Below are 15,357 nucleotides of genomic sequence, written 5' to 3' on the forward strand. Positions count from 1 at the left end.
AGCGCATAGAACAGTCACATTTCTTTATGCCAAGCATGGAAAAATACCTTGTAACTGCAGTGCATGAAGAAGCACGGCCGTAGACAGCATCTATGTTCAACAGGTACTGAGTGCTGAGTACCTGCTGTGAGTGTTGGCCCCTGTGCTGAGTATCAGGGTAGTAATTAACAAGCACACACTGCTACCTGCATGCCACCATGTTTAGCTTTGAAATGGACCCAGCAAACAGTTTGCTAACTGATCATCTCTCTAGAAAACCTGTTCTTAAACAGAAACTGCCCCAAGAGTTTAAAACTTTTCTCCAGATAAAGTGACTCTGAAAGAAGAATGTATGGACAGCATTCTAAAGGTCACTGGAATGACAGCTAAGGTCACAGCGTTCCTCACCCTTCTCCAGTTTTCTTTTCCTCTTCTGAGCATCTGCTTCTGGCCCCCACTCTTGACTTCGTGTGCTTACATTGTTTAATCCACACGCCCTCCCTAAATAAACTATTATACAAGCACACTAAGAAACAGGAATGCTAATTACTTTTTCCTTATTTATTTATAGGCACAGTTCATTCAAAGTACCATGGAGGTGTGAGAAAAGCTACTCTTCACCCCTGCCCCAAATCGCAGCAAAGTAAGCTTAATGGGAGAAAAAAATACCAATATTTACATGTAATTAAAAACATAATAAAGTTTTTTTAAGAAATGGCTTAGGATGCAAATCACTGAGGAATTCCAGTCACTTCTGTTTTCCTGGTTAATACAGAAGAACTCTCTAAGGGACCATCAGATGGAAACTCTAAGAAGAATATATTGTCATTTATAGGAAAAGCAGATGGGCTATAAATGGTTGTGCTTTTTTTTCATGTAGTCTAACATTCAAAAATGCTGGTATAAACACTTTTGCTTATATAACCTGACTGATTAATACATTCTTCACCAAGAAGTATAAACGTTTTAAAACGAAATAAAAACTGAACAAAGAAACTTGGAAATAGAGATCTAAACACTCCACAACTGACCAATTAATCAGCCCATGATTAATCTTAAGCCTACACTTCAGAAGTTTGTTTCTTAATTACCAAACAGGCCTTGGCTTAAAATACACCAATAGGTAATCGTCACTTCCTGTTTCACTTTCCCGCTGGTTAGAAACAAGGGGCATAGCTATAGGGGTGACGAGGAATAAAAATCAATGTGGTTTGTGTTCCCTCAGTGCACAGTGTGCACCTGACCTCAGTGCCACGCTCAGGTTCCTCAGATGCTGCCTCCTGTCTACCCGTGTTCCTCCTCCAAAACTCCGTCTGAGGCCTTGTATTCAGCAGCTTCTCAAAGACGTTTGCTTTATTCTTTCAAAATGACTTACCCTTCGAAATGATACGACGTAAAATGTATCTCCCCTCCTGCGGATGGCGTCAAAGAAGCCTTGGTAACTTCCAGGCGAAGCGTAATACACCTGCAGCTCACTCCCAGAATTCCTACTGATGTGAGAAAATAGAAAATACCATCAATATTCCAACATGAAGGGTCTTCCCTATTCCGTCCATTCTAAAGTCACATTTGAATCTTAAGGACCTCTTCCAGCCAAAACAGTAGCATTTTAACAACTCTTCTGACTTTTTAATATTTTTTAATTAGCACATATTTATCGGGGGTCATGTGATGCTCTGCAACATGTGACTTATGAGAATATTACTTTGGGCACTAGATCTGCTACATTAATCTGCTTGGTTCACAGAGCAAGTTAGAAAGGCTGTGACTACCAATCCACCCCACTACAGCTAGCCTCTTACATGACTGGATTACCTCCCATTCTGCTCTCCTCACGTTCCACTGCCTTGATGATAGAAAGCATTTGAACTGCTGGGTACTGCTCTTTCTGGAATCCCTCAATATCTCCAGTCACGCTATGCAGTACTAAGTCACACAGATCAGGTCTGACGTCGAGTTCTACCACTTAGTTCATGACTTTGGAAATTATTAAAAACAAAAAAAAAATTTGACTCCCCAGCCTTTTCCTACATAAAATATACTTTGAACTATTATATAAATGTAAAGGTAAGGTGTATGTAAAGCACCCGGCCAGGGTGAATGAGACAGTTCAGCAGGTAAAATACCTGCTACAAGAGCCAAAACACTGAAAGTCCCATTCAATCCCAGAATCCACATTCAGAAAAGCTGCATCGAAGGGCACAACTGTGACCCAGCACAGGCACAGTGATGTGAGAGGCGGGGACAGAAGAGTCAACTGGAAACCTGAGGAGTTCATGGTACAACAGAAACCACAGTGACCCTGCACCAACAAGGTGGAGAGAAAAAACTAACATTAAAATCAGGAACGAGAAAGCAATGGGCACTTTGATTACAGCAAAATTATGATACAAAATCTTCTGACTAAATCTGTACTTAGAGATCTGAGAGAGGTATTCCTTTGCTGGGACTGCTAACTGGTCTTGTATGTTCATTTGAACTGAAATAAAAGTCATCAGAGGAGCATGAGAAGGAGGTGTGCGTTCCTACTCCACTAAAAGACAGGTCAAGCTCTTTGGCCAAAAGCCTCTGCATCTTCTTACCTGATGCTAGTGGTTTCTGTGTACTGGACAGCCATCAGCTGAGAATTCGAGCCCTGTTCCAGGGCACCCTGGAAGAGAGAAAGAAGTTTAAGAAATAACAGAAAAACCGTCTGGGTTGGTTATTTAGAATACTTTAGGCCATGCTGTAGGCTAGGACTATATTTTACGCTGTCTTATAAAGACAGTTCAGGTACTTCCCACAAAGTTTACAGACTGACTGGCCAAGTTCAATCTACCCGCTGCAACTTTTATGACCAAGCTGAACAATAAAGGACATGTAACAACTTATAGTTGTAAAAAGTATTGTGTTCCAGACAAATTCTTAAATAGGAAAGACTCTGAAACAAAATTTCCACTATTCACTGAGTTGCACACACACACATTCCTCACACCTAACACTCCCATTTGAATCTCACGAAAGGCATCTAACCCATGACTTTTTTGTCCAGACAACAGTTGAGTATGGAACCATCAGTGGCCATGTATGCCTCACTAGAATCCTCTATTTCACAAGGCACTTGCTCTCTACTCTGTTTTCTTAGTTTCCTGAGAGTTTAGTAAGTTAATCTTTAGGAGAATTTTGTAAGGGAATCAGAATTCAAGGGTATATTACTACTATTATGTTAAAAGTGACCTTGTTGTATTTTTATATATAAATACTAGTCTAGTAGATCTCCTGGAATTTATTACCGTGTTCATATATCTATCTTTACATAGATAAAGACTTCAAAATTAGATACCTGATTTCCTGTAAGAAGCTCGGGGTCTGACTGGGGGGTTCTATACAACAATAAAGTGTAATAAATACTAAGACAGAAGCCAATACAAAATGCTTAAAGGAAAAAAGAGAAGAATAGATTTGGTAAATAGAACCAGTGTGGGAAGATGAGCATAAGGTTTGCAAGTTCTGGTCCTACAAGGGCCTTATTTGACAATTAGCACATACATCCATGCATACATATACCTGCCACGCTAGCCACTTAGTAAGCATCTCGGTCCTCACATCAACTGCCATGCTATGGCGGTGCTTGCATAAAAGTGACCGTATTTAACTGAATAATGGCCTCAAGCCAAGAATAATGACACTGGGGGGTTTATTATAGTACATTGTTGTAAATGCTATGAATTACTGTTGCTAGTCTCTTCCTGTGCTTAACTTACAAATGACCCTTGCTATATATGTAAGGGAAAATAATATACATAGGGTCCACTACTATCCATGTCACATCATCACAGCCTACTGTAGGATAATATTTGCACAGTATAAAAACTTAATTTCAAGTCTAGCATTCAGAAGGCAGAAGCAAATGAATTTCTGTTGAGCTCAAGGCCAGCCTGGTCTAATTAGTGAGTTCTAGGTCAGTCTAGTAAGAACCTGCCTCAAACAAACAACTTATAATTCTACTTGACCCATCCTTTGCATTCTTATAAGCTATAAATTCCATGGCTGTTTTTAATCCTGCTTTTAAAATACAAGTTGCTGGGAGCGCTCTCTCTCTCTCTCTCTCTCTCTCTCTCTCTCTCTCTGTGTGTGTGTGTGTGTGTGTGTGTGTGTGTGTGTGTGTGTGTGTGTGTGTGAGAGAGAGAGAGAGAGAGAGAGAGAGAGAGAGAGAGAGAGAGAGAGTTTATTTTTTATTGTCTGTTAGTTTAACTGGGATATTTGGGATATTTACCTATGCTGCTGTTTTTCCTCCCTGCCAACATCGGTTTGTATCTGGCATTGTTTTCATAGTCTAAAAAGCTTTGGAATTTTCCACCTTATAAGTGGGTCTTGTTTTATGGCCCAGGATGGTCTCAAACAAATGATTCAAATGATTCTCTTATTCTGGCCTCCTGAGCACGAGACCTGTAGATGTACATCCCATGCCTATCTAGAATGCCTTATTGTTTGGCCTCCTGATATCAGTCCTTTCAACTGTGGTCTACCAAAGTGCCTTCTCTTTGCCTTCATCATAGACGGCAGCTTTCACTCACCCTTGATCTTTCCTAATCGTCTCAGTCTAAGGAAAGTAAGAGTATGCAAGAGAACAAGTCAAGTCAAAGACATGATACTGGAATAAAGCAATAGAAATTTCAAAAAAATGTCGGTTTGCCAAACTTACAGGATACTTTTTTAAAACTGACTTATTTTTATATCTAAAATAAATAATCAAGAGGGATAAATGTTGAAATGGGGGTGGGGGAATGGCAGAACAGGTGCAGAACAGAACAGAACAGGCAACACAAAGAAAGAGACCAAACAAGTTCCTACATGCTTTTCCACTAACATCAGCACAACCAAGATGACTGTTCTAGCTAGCCCAGAACTTCCTTTACTCAAATCAGATTCTCCCATGCCGTCCCTTTTTCAGTAATAGCTAAGATTCCTAGACTTCTGAACTATTATCTAAGCACCCAATAGAGAGACATGCGCCCAAAATAGCAGAGAAGGGGGCTGTAGTCTAAACTGCAAATCTATAAATAATGGGCTAAACTTAGGACAACATGACTTCTCTTACATTAGAATTCTTTCAGGATTAGAGAAAAACCCTTTCATAGTTATGAAAAACAGGAAGGAGTAGTGTGAAAAATTATAAAGACAAGGCAAAAACCTCCACTTAGGACAAGAATTACCATCTAATTTTCATAAATGAGCTTTGTGAGATTATCTGCTGACAGCGGCCTATACCTGAATCTTGTGCTCTTCCTCTATACGGCAAAGGAGGGAAGCCTGAAAAACCACATTATTTGAAACCTCTGTCACTGGGGTTGCGATCATTTAGACTCTGCCAGAAAGATAAACTTGCTCCAAATATGGAAGCAGAACCAGTCTCCTTCCCCACTGGCTGAGGAGGTAGCTGATACATGTGCACAGTTCAGCAGACCAATATGTTCTGAAGTGCTGGCCCGTGTTCCAATACCAGGAAGAGCTTTGGGGCTGTCAGGTCCTCACGGCATTGGCTGTGACTGCCTATAGCCTCAAGGAGTACTAACAACCAATGAAGCTGCCACAGTAGGCAAGAAGGGGTTGGAGAGGCCATGGAAAGCACATTCTCGGTAGTCACAGACACAGACCCTCAGAAGTCAGAACACGAGCTCAACTACACTTAACATTTTATGTCCTGTTTCCAAATAAATAGTTAAGCCTGCTCTCCCATGCGCATTCATTCTTATTCTCTCTCTCTCTCTCTCTCTCTCTCTCTCTCTCTCTCTCTCTCTCTCCCTCCCTCCCTCCACCCCTTACCCCAACTCGAGACAGGGTCTCACTCTAGCCCTCCAGCCCAGGATGGCCTAAAATTCAGCCTCAGCTTCCTGGGTTCTGTGATTACAGATATTCACTGCCGCTATGCCTGGCTGAGATGCCTCTTTTTCTATCCCTCCCTCAACTCCCTTCAATTTCTTTTGATGACAGGGTCTCACTCTGTTGCCCTGGCTGGCTTAGAACTCATGTAGACGAGGCTGGCCTCGAACTCAAGGATACTGCCTGCCCCTGTCTCTCCTGCCCTTCAAGAGCCAGGATGTAGGCCAGTGCCACCACCATGCTCAGCAAGATGTTCCTGTTAGCACCTAAACCAAACGTGCAAAGCAGGTAAAAATGTTTCCATCCCAAAACAAAACCTCCTTGTTGGTTCTTGTTCTCTATCACCATTTCTGGAAGTTTCTCTGCAACAACTACTGCCACTTTTCCATGTTCCTCTCCAACATCCCCTTCCCTGGGCTTCTGACATTTAACCACAGTAAAAGAGCCTCCAGGGTCTCCAGAGAGTTCGAATGGCAAGTTTTAGTAGTGCCCGCCGCCACCGCCTTCACTGTCACAGCCTGTTGGCTTGGCTGGAGCCGCACTGCCCCTTCCTGCCCTCCATCCTGCTGTCCAGCCACCTTCAAGGGATGCTTTGTAGCCCACACATGGGCAATGCGCAGCACTAGTTTATCACTCTCTCTTCTATCTGGTTTCACACTGGGACTTTGGTTTCACACTGGGGAGTAGCACCCAAAAATCAAACATTTAGCCTCAACTTCTCTCCTGCAGTCCAGATGTAGACACATGGTTGTCTACTGGACATCTTCAGTTGATTGTCTAAAGTCTGTGTCTAAAGCTCTTGACTCCTGTCCCTAACTCCTTCCTCAGTTTCTGTCTCTATATATAGCATCAGCATTAATCCAGCACCCAAGACACAGAAATTATCGCCAATACCTCTTTATTTTTGTAGCAGCAATTCCTTAACAGTTTTACTTTCAAAATATACCTAGGTCCCCATTCCTTCCTACCCCTTCACATCTACCACAGTAGAATAGACCAAAGACCTTCCATCTAGACCACTGGAATGCAGTCTACCTGAGCTGCCTACTCCCCATCAGTCTGTTTCGTGTGGCTTCTGGAATGATCGTTTTTGTTTCTTTGTTGTTTTGAGACAAGGTCTCACTATATATTTCAAGCTAGCCTTGAACTCAGCATCCTGCTTCTGAGTTCTGAGTCCTAAATTCACAATGAGCGCTACCAGTCCTAGCCAAACTGACCTTTCACACGTACAACTCACATCAAGCCACCCCCTCACCAAACCCACTAGTGGTGTCCTTCATGCCCAGAATGAAATCCGAAGTTCAGACCAGAGCCTGTGGTATTCACTACGCTCTCTCCTCCACAGCCTCTCAGATCTGAACTCCTACCACTCTCCCCTCAGTCACAGCATTCCTTCCAGCTCTACTCACTCCTTGAGGTTCTGTAAATATCACACTGCTCCGTCCTGGGGCTTTTTACATATGCAGTTCCCAGTCTGGAAGTTATTTCACTGGATTTCCTCCTAAATCCTAGAGCTATGAAGAATCCGTGTAAGAGATGAGTTTCTATCCCACCCAGCTATAAAGGCTCTGCAGCGCTCTAGCAGCCAGAGTTAATTACTGTGATACAGTGCCCTGCTAGAGAGAGGAGAGAGTGAGTGAGAATAGGGGCACGGGAAGCAGCACCATGCCTGAGTAGGTGGCAATGGCTGCAGCATCGGAAGCAGCCACAGTGAGAAATACAAAGGCTTAAGTCCCCAAATCTCCCAGGGAAGAAAGCAAGTGGTTCCTTCAGACACAGGCAGAGCAGACCTGGAGAATGCGGGTTTTCTGCTGGCTATTTGTCATTCTTCTCGATTTGGTCCTTTCCACTTCATGTCTATGAACCCAGCCTCGAAGTTCATGGTTCAACCTAAAAAACAGAGCGATCAAATATATTTCATAGTAGGCTTATTCTTTTGTTGGAAATTAACTTAATTGTTCTTTAGGACCCAAAGAGCAGCCCAACATATCTGACTACTTAACAATACTTTTTGATTTAATTTGAAAAAACCTAGGACATTCAATGCTGTTTATTTTAATAAGACATGGATTGTTACAAGACAAGCTCCTAATCACAAGTTCAAAATTCAAAGAAATAATGGAATATATGTCCAGACAACACAGTCAGATATCACCTTCCCAATCTCAAAAGGGGGATGCTGTCTGCTGAGAATCTTATGTCCACAAGTCTAGCCTGGCCCTGAACTCTAACATCCACTTCATCCCTTCACTCAAACAAGACACACAGAAGCAAGCAACCATCACATGGGATGACCCATCCCCATCTCTACCTGGACAACTGCAGGTTACAGGTATCCAACAATAAGTCAGATTCTCTTGGCCTCTTAGTAAAGCTGAAGAAATGCTGTTCTATGTTCTGAAGCTTGCTGGGGGGGAGGGGGGGGTGCCACACAGTAGTTTCTGTACCAATCCACACCCCTTACCTGAGAGACTCTGTCGTGTTAATGAGGGGCTGACATGGAGGTGGAGGGATATAAAGTAATGGTTCTTCACTTAGCACCATTAAGGCTTTGTCATTGGACACAGAATGATCATATCTGAAATAAACATACACAAAAATCATTTCCTTGTATCATAAATTTTATAAAGCTTAGTGGTGTCGATTTTCATTTAAAAAAAAAGTATACCAAATTTATGTTGCAAGATGGAAATGAACGTAACGGAAAGAATCAAGTATAGACCATATGGTGGCCTGTCATTCTCTAAGTCTCTAAGACATGGCAGTTCACATTTGCTTAGCTACTCTTTACTGTGCAGCACATGCTGTGTGTGAAGTCAGTGAACTTCGGTGTCGCTGGAGTAGAGGAGAAATTAAGGGAAAGAGTTAGCAGTTGGCAGGGAAAAAACAGTATTAAATGACAAGGCCTACAGGTCTGTGGTCATTTGTGACAACAAAACTCAACAGTCTCCCTAATACGAGTTTGTGTGAAGTGGGAGTAGAGTAGGCCCTAAAATATTTGGCAGGAGAAAAGTGACAAAGTTGAAAAACTGAATAAATATTTTAGAACCAGGTTGGGGATTTAGCTCAGTGGTAGAATGCTTGCCATGGATGGCCCTGAGTCCGTAACAAAACACTAAAGGACAATGACTAGTTACTTTAAAAAATACACATTTGTCCCTATCCTACTGCTTTATAGCACAGGATTCACATCTAGAATATGATAAGAAACAAAACCTGAGCTGAGAAATTATCACTGAGCTGAAAATCAGAATGGGAACTGGGCCTGTTATGACTAGTTACATCCTTCAGTCTGTATTTTAATCCATCTTAGATCTGTTCTGAATTTTTTGTATAAGATGCTCTGAATTTATAGATATGCTAAAGTACAAAAAATATACAAAATTGAACATGGTAAGCTTCATGCTTTTCACTTATCCATTCAATATTTGGGGAACACCACCTATGTGCTGGGTAATCCAAGAGAGAACAAAAGTCCATTCTCAAAGCAGCAGGAATGGCAGATCAAACACAAGAAAACAAATACATAAAATACAGCCAAGCAGTGCTAACTATTGTAAAATAAACAAAGGACTCAAACAACAAAGGAAGGCAGGATCTCCTGCAGGTAAAACTAAGGAAAGGATGATATAAGTCAAGGCTAAAGGACAAGAGGAAACCAGTTGCGAGGAAAGTAGGGGAAGAGTATACGAGAAAAAAGCAGGTGAGAGAAAAACAGACTCCAGAAACACAGAAGACTGCTGAAGAGCTGTGGGCATGTGGGACAGACAGAGAGGAAGTCAGAAAGACAGAGACAGGGTCATAGTTACGACTTGCTAAATAAAAGAGAAGTTACTAAGTAAAGAAGTGAGATACCCCAATTTATCCCTAAGCCTTATAATTGTATCAAAGCCAAATATTAGTTAAATACGGAAAGGGAAAACGTCAGAGACGACTGGATGCGTGAGCACGTGTGTGAGAAGTGCGACCTGTGGATGGGAGTTTGAGATTCACGCATGTGCACACTCCGGAGGCCGGAGTACAGATGAGTCATTGCAGCAGGAGGTAGACGGAGTTCCCAGCGCCACAGCTTGGGATCTGCACAAAGGAGAAGCTTACCAGGGAAATCAGGAGGGAAGGAGGGAAGACAGAGTGAGCACGATAAGCTTGCACAAGGGAGGTGAAGGCAGGAGGCTCACAGGTCAAAGCACCCTGTGCTACAGAGCAAGTTTGTCTCAATTAACCAGGGCCAAGGAAATACCACAGTGATAGAGTACTTGCCTATACAAGGAAGGGCCTGCACTGAATCCCTAACACCACAAGCAGCAGCCAGTCCAAAACAACAACAACAACAACAACAACAAAACAAACAAACAAACAAAAACAGAAAGAAAGACTAAAAATTATAAGGATTAGGGAGTGACTCATTTAGCCAAATCCTGAAAAAGAGTTCTAGGTGAGCACATGGGTTGTCATTAGATTTGCCACAATGAAAACATGCCCCCCAATGCTCCCAAAAACACACACCTACCAGAATGGACAACTAACTTCAGAATAAAAATAATGATTTCTAAGTATGGCACACATAAGAGAAAAGAAGTGAAAGCTAAAGTTATATGAAACACACACACACACATCACTTGAAAATCACATCTACATAATTAACAAAGACAGGAATTCCATGAGGAAAACCAAAAATTGCTTTCAAAAGTATATTTTTGACCTGTAATTTTCTTTCCATAGGATTAAACTCCAGCAATGCTTTCTGCACACCTGTGCTGGCTAACTTCCTTCTAACAGCCAAATTATAGAGAAGAAAAGAGGAGAAATACAAGGGTAGACTGGACAGGGTAAAAGGGAGAAAGGAAGAGTCTAAGTGAGCACTCAGTCTGGAGACAATCAGACCCTACCGACCCACAGCCGGTCAGAGATTTGGCTCTTTGCAAACCATCTACACAGAGAAGAGAAATGTCAGCAAACAAATCACTAAAGCAAAGTGCAATGCTGGGAGCTGGAGTTGATGAGAATTCCTAGACTAGCGACACTCTGCGGCTCATGCCTCAAGCAGAAACCACTCTTTGCTGGTTACTAGAAGACAACTGTGATTTATGCCCTATGTCCTGAAGTAAAAATGAATACTAGCTCTCGCTAGACTACTACTACACTTTCATAAAAGTGTCCCAGTTTGGCTGGTAAGTTATACTATTACAAATACGATCTGTATACACACACACACTTCTAACACTGAAAAAATCCATGCAACTGCAATTTGCTAGTGGTAATATGCTAATCACAAACAAATATAACAATTAAACAGTAGGATTATGATCTATCCTTCCATTATTTGAACCATAAACTGAAACAAAATGAGGCATTTAAAAATGCAGGTGATAGAAAACTTGAATGGGCCCACAGCAAGTAAGAAAACTGAATTTGTTTTAAAGAAAAAAAAAAGTCCCCATCTCCACCCCAAAAGAACACAAGCCCAGGGCTAGACAGTTTCACTGCTGAATTTTACCAAACTGCAAAAGAAGAGCCAATGTGAGCCAGGTATCGTGGCTCGTTAGCCTGCCTGCTGTCCCAAAAGCCGAGCTGAAGACCGTTAGGTTGGGGCTAGCCTGGCACCTTAATGAGACTCTTCCAGAACACAAACTATCAAAACGACACTGACACAAACTTGTCTACAACTAGTCCAAAGAAGTGAAAGAAAGGAAACCCTTCCAAAGTTGTTCTGATACCAAGACTACACAGGAACACAGCCAAAAGACTCCACAGACCCAAGTCTCTGACGATCACAGCTATCGAAATGCTATCAAAGTCCTAGCAACTCAAAGCCAATATATTAAAAGGTGATCCATCATGATCAAGCACACATAGAACAGAAATGCAAGGATGGCTCAACATACACAAATCAGTAAGTGTAACACACTGTGTCCACAGAATGGAAAACAAACACTTAATGATTGTCTCAAGAGATGAAGAAAAGGCATTAAAAAACTCAACATCCTATCTTGAAGAAAAAAAAGAAAAGAAAATTAGATATAAAAGAAAATTGTCTCAACATTATAAAACTCACACGACAGCTCACAGCCAACATCACGCTGAATGAAAACAGCTCAGTTCCTTTAAGCCCAGAGCAAGGCACAGATTTTTACCTGCAGTACTACAAGTTTCTCAGAGAGCTAGAAACAACAGTTCATTTCAAAGGAAGCAAAATGCATGTCAGAAAGGCATCTATCTGCAGGCCCATGTCACAACAGCCAAGGCATGGGAATTAACCTACCTGCCCACTGATGATAAGTAAAGAAAACAGATACTGAAATTCTGCTGTTTTCACTGACAGTGGACACATTTACAGGAAACAAAGCACACACACACAAAGTACCATATTTTCTCTGTTAGATGAGCAAGCTAAAAACCTGCCATGACAGGGTTTTGTTTTGGGGGGGAGGTCTGTTTTTTATGCAATCATGCATATCAGAGTCTAAAAGGTATGGGGGAGAGAGGGAGGGATGTGGGAGGCGAGTCCTGAATAGGGGTCAGAGCAACTGGGTAAGAGTGATTAAGTATTCTGAAGCACTGCAAACCATGGTTGACCACAATGCATCAAGTACTTCAATATATCTAGTAAAAAGAATCTGAATGTCTCACCACAGAGAATGAACGAGTATCTGTCTCAGATGATGGATACACTAATTACTCTGTCTAATCATTATATATTATTAACACCGAATGACAGTAAATATGCACGGGCACTGTGTCAGCTAAAAAATTTAAATACTTTTAAAAGATAATAAACTAGTAAAATAGCAGTTTAAATATTTATTTTTTTCAAAGAAAAATATATAGGTGTCCTGATAACACATATAAACATCTAAAATTCAGTTCAGAACAAATCCATACTTGATGTTTTCAATATTACACAATTTTTTTTTAGTATTTTGTATTAAAAATACTACCACTAATACCAATGAAGATGAAGATGATGGCAAGAATTCAAACTAATGAACTAGTATTTGCCTAATCTCCTAAATTCTTCTACAATAACCCTCTGCACTACTTCAAGAGACCTAAGAATCTATAATCTCTTTTCCAGTAGTGACACCGGGTGGGGACACAGAGATGGCTTACATCTTTCCGGTACTCCTTTCAAGGTGCTGAGTTTCAGCCTGAGAGTTGCCCGGACCTCTACAGTGAGGAAGCACATGGGCGCCAACCACTACACAGGAGTCAGCCTTTTATTTCATGCTAGTGTGAGCAAACACATGCAGGCATCTGGCTATTGTGATCATTTCGGAATAACTAATATTCCTATAAAGGTTATCCAAAAAGAGAGAGTCTTCAAGTACCAAATAAACAATTTTTCTTCTTTTTAGCAATTAACTATATTTAATCAAACCCTGTAAATCCAAAGACTATCAAACTAAGAATGAAATTTTTGAAAGATCACCTGTGGACAAACATAGAACTCAAAATTATAGAATATGGAGAGAAAAACTTGTGCACAGTTTGGAAAAACAAGAAACTTAAACACTATCAATTTTAGAGATACTGTTTTTAGCATGTCAACATTTCAGAAATGTGACAATCCAACATGTAAAAAACAGATAAGCAAAAAATAGCGTGTAGTGCTCTCTGCCATCATGACCTCTATCACTGCTCTCCGACATCATGGCCTCCAGCTCTGCTGTGCTGCATTGCGTAAGATCCTTGGCTCCTTACTCAACCTCAAGAGTAAAAGCCCAGGAAGGATGAGTCCTCTACGCCCTTTCCTTGTAATGCTGCAGTCAGGTAAGACTTCTCCTGTTCATGAAATTGAGAAGGCCAGCAGGCTGTCCTACCTGTAACTGTTTTTCTGGTTGTCACCATCTGACGTGTCTTTAACTTCTTTTGCTGAAAACTCTAAAAGATGCCTCCTTTGATTGGCAGGGCTCACACTAGGTTTCACTCTCCTGGAATCTTGCTCCAGCATGCTGAAAAACAAAACCAAACCAACACCAACGACAAAATGAAGCGGTTGAAATTAAAATGGCACGCGTCTATGCTACATGTAGCTAGAAAGCAAGCAAGACTGGCCTTATAGATTCACACACAGAGCGAAAAACTAAGGCCTAGGAACACGTCAAACATTGATGTCCTTAAGTACTTTAGGCCTGTACATAGCAAACAATTTTAAAATAACGTTGGTAAGTATAAAAGCTCATATTTATAAACTGACTAAACAAAAGCAGTGTTTCATTTTCTTTTAAAAACCCTGTAAGTATCCTATAAATATAATTTATAATTATATAAATTGCTGTGGCTTATATTCAAATGCTTCCCAAAGGCTTATACACTGAAGGTGTGGGTCCCTTGGGAGGTGGTGGAACCTTATGAGGTAGGGCCTAGTAGACAAAGTCAGAACATTGCGCCTTGTTTTGAAGGGGATACTGGGTTTCTAGTCTCTGCCTCTCTTTCACGTCCCAGTAACTGTGAGATAAGGGGACTTCCTCATGTCAGTTCCTGATAACGCACTGTGCCACTCCAAGTCCAAAGAGACTGAGCGTAGGGACCATAAACTAAAACCTCTGAAGTCAAGAGACAAATAAACCTTTCTGCTTGTTAACTTGATTTATCTCGGGTATTTGTTACCATAACAGAAAACTAACACATATGAATAGACACTCACATAAGTTCATATAAATAAAATTTAAACTCAGATAGTTGAGGTAGAAAATCCACCCCAATGTGTCAAACCGATGTTTCCAATAGGCAAACACTTCAAATGAAATAGGAGTTGTTCTCCCAGTAGTCACATACATTATTAGCCTTGCTACAACACAAGCAGCCAAGCACACAGCCAATGTTGTGATAAGTATGATAGTTTAAACTCATTAATCATGTGCTTCAAAATCTGGCTTACGGTTATCATTTTGAATATATGCATTATTTTATAACGCTACAGCCATATTTTATACTAGTTGTGTTCCTGACTCAACACAAAGGGAATTCCCTGTAAAGACTCTTTGGACAATGAAGTGGAAGCAGGAAGTAAGATGAAAAGGGCCGCCTGAGGCCCCATGGTCTACAAGTGAAGCCTTTGGGGGTACAGCGGCTTATCTCCAAATATGGGTGAACAGGGTAGACAAAAACAGGAATCCTTTCCTGATATCTTATTTTTTCAGTTCCCAATTCTTTCCCACTAGAAACCACCGCCACCTGTGACTCTCACATGGCATGCGTCATTTTGACATACTGTGTACTTTAAAGGTATACTGCCAAATTATGACCACTTAATGTTGCTAAAACTAATACCAAGTGGTCCTTACAGTTGTATATTTCAGGCTGAATGCTTACTTGAGCAGCTATGCAACACTGCAAGCCTTACTGCACATGAAGAGGCCTACTAGGATATCTAACTGAACCTGGAGGTTCACTGCACTGAACCTGGGGAACAGACCTAGTAGGAAATATAACTGAACCTGGAGAAGATGCCTCGTACAATACCCACTGAGCCTGAGGGCGAGGCCTTGAGGCTGTCTGACTGAAGAGGCCTGG

At 41.2% G+C, this 15,357-nt stretch overlaps 1 protein-coding gene across 1 annotated transcript in view; it reads right to left on the reverse strand.

The window, feature by feature from the left end:
- The window catches only part of Atf6 (activating transcription factor 6), a 154,435-nt gene that overhangs the window by 76,358 nt on the left and 62,720 nt on the right, over window positions 1-15,357 (reverse strand). The window contains 5 exon segments of the mRNA XM_032914594.1: window positions 1,355-1,469; window positions 2,562-2,629; window positions 7,632-7,731; window positions 8,306-8,419; window positions 13,662-13,793. Coding sequence (XP_032770485.1) covers window positions 1,355-1,469; window positions 2,562-2,629; window positions 7,632-7,731; window positions 8,306-8,419; window positions 13,662-13,793 — 529 coding nt within the window.

Source organism: Rattus rattus, chromosome 10 (assembly GCF_011064425.1).
Source record: "Rattus rattus isolate New Zealand chromosome 10, Rrattus_CSIRO_v1, whole genome shotgun sequence".
Taxonomy (NCBI): Eukaryota; Metazoa; Chordata; class Mammalia; order Rodentia; family Muridae; genus Rattus; species Rattus rattus.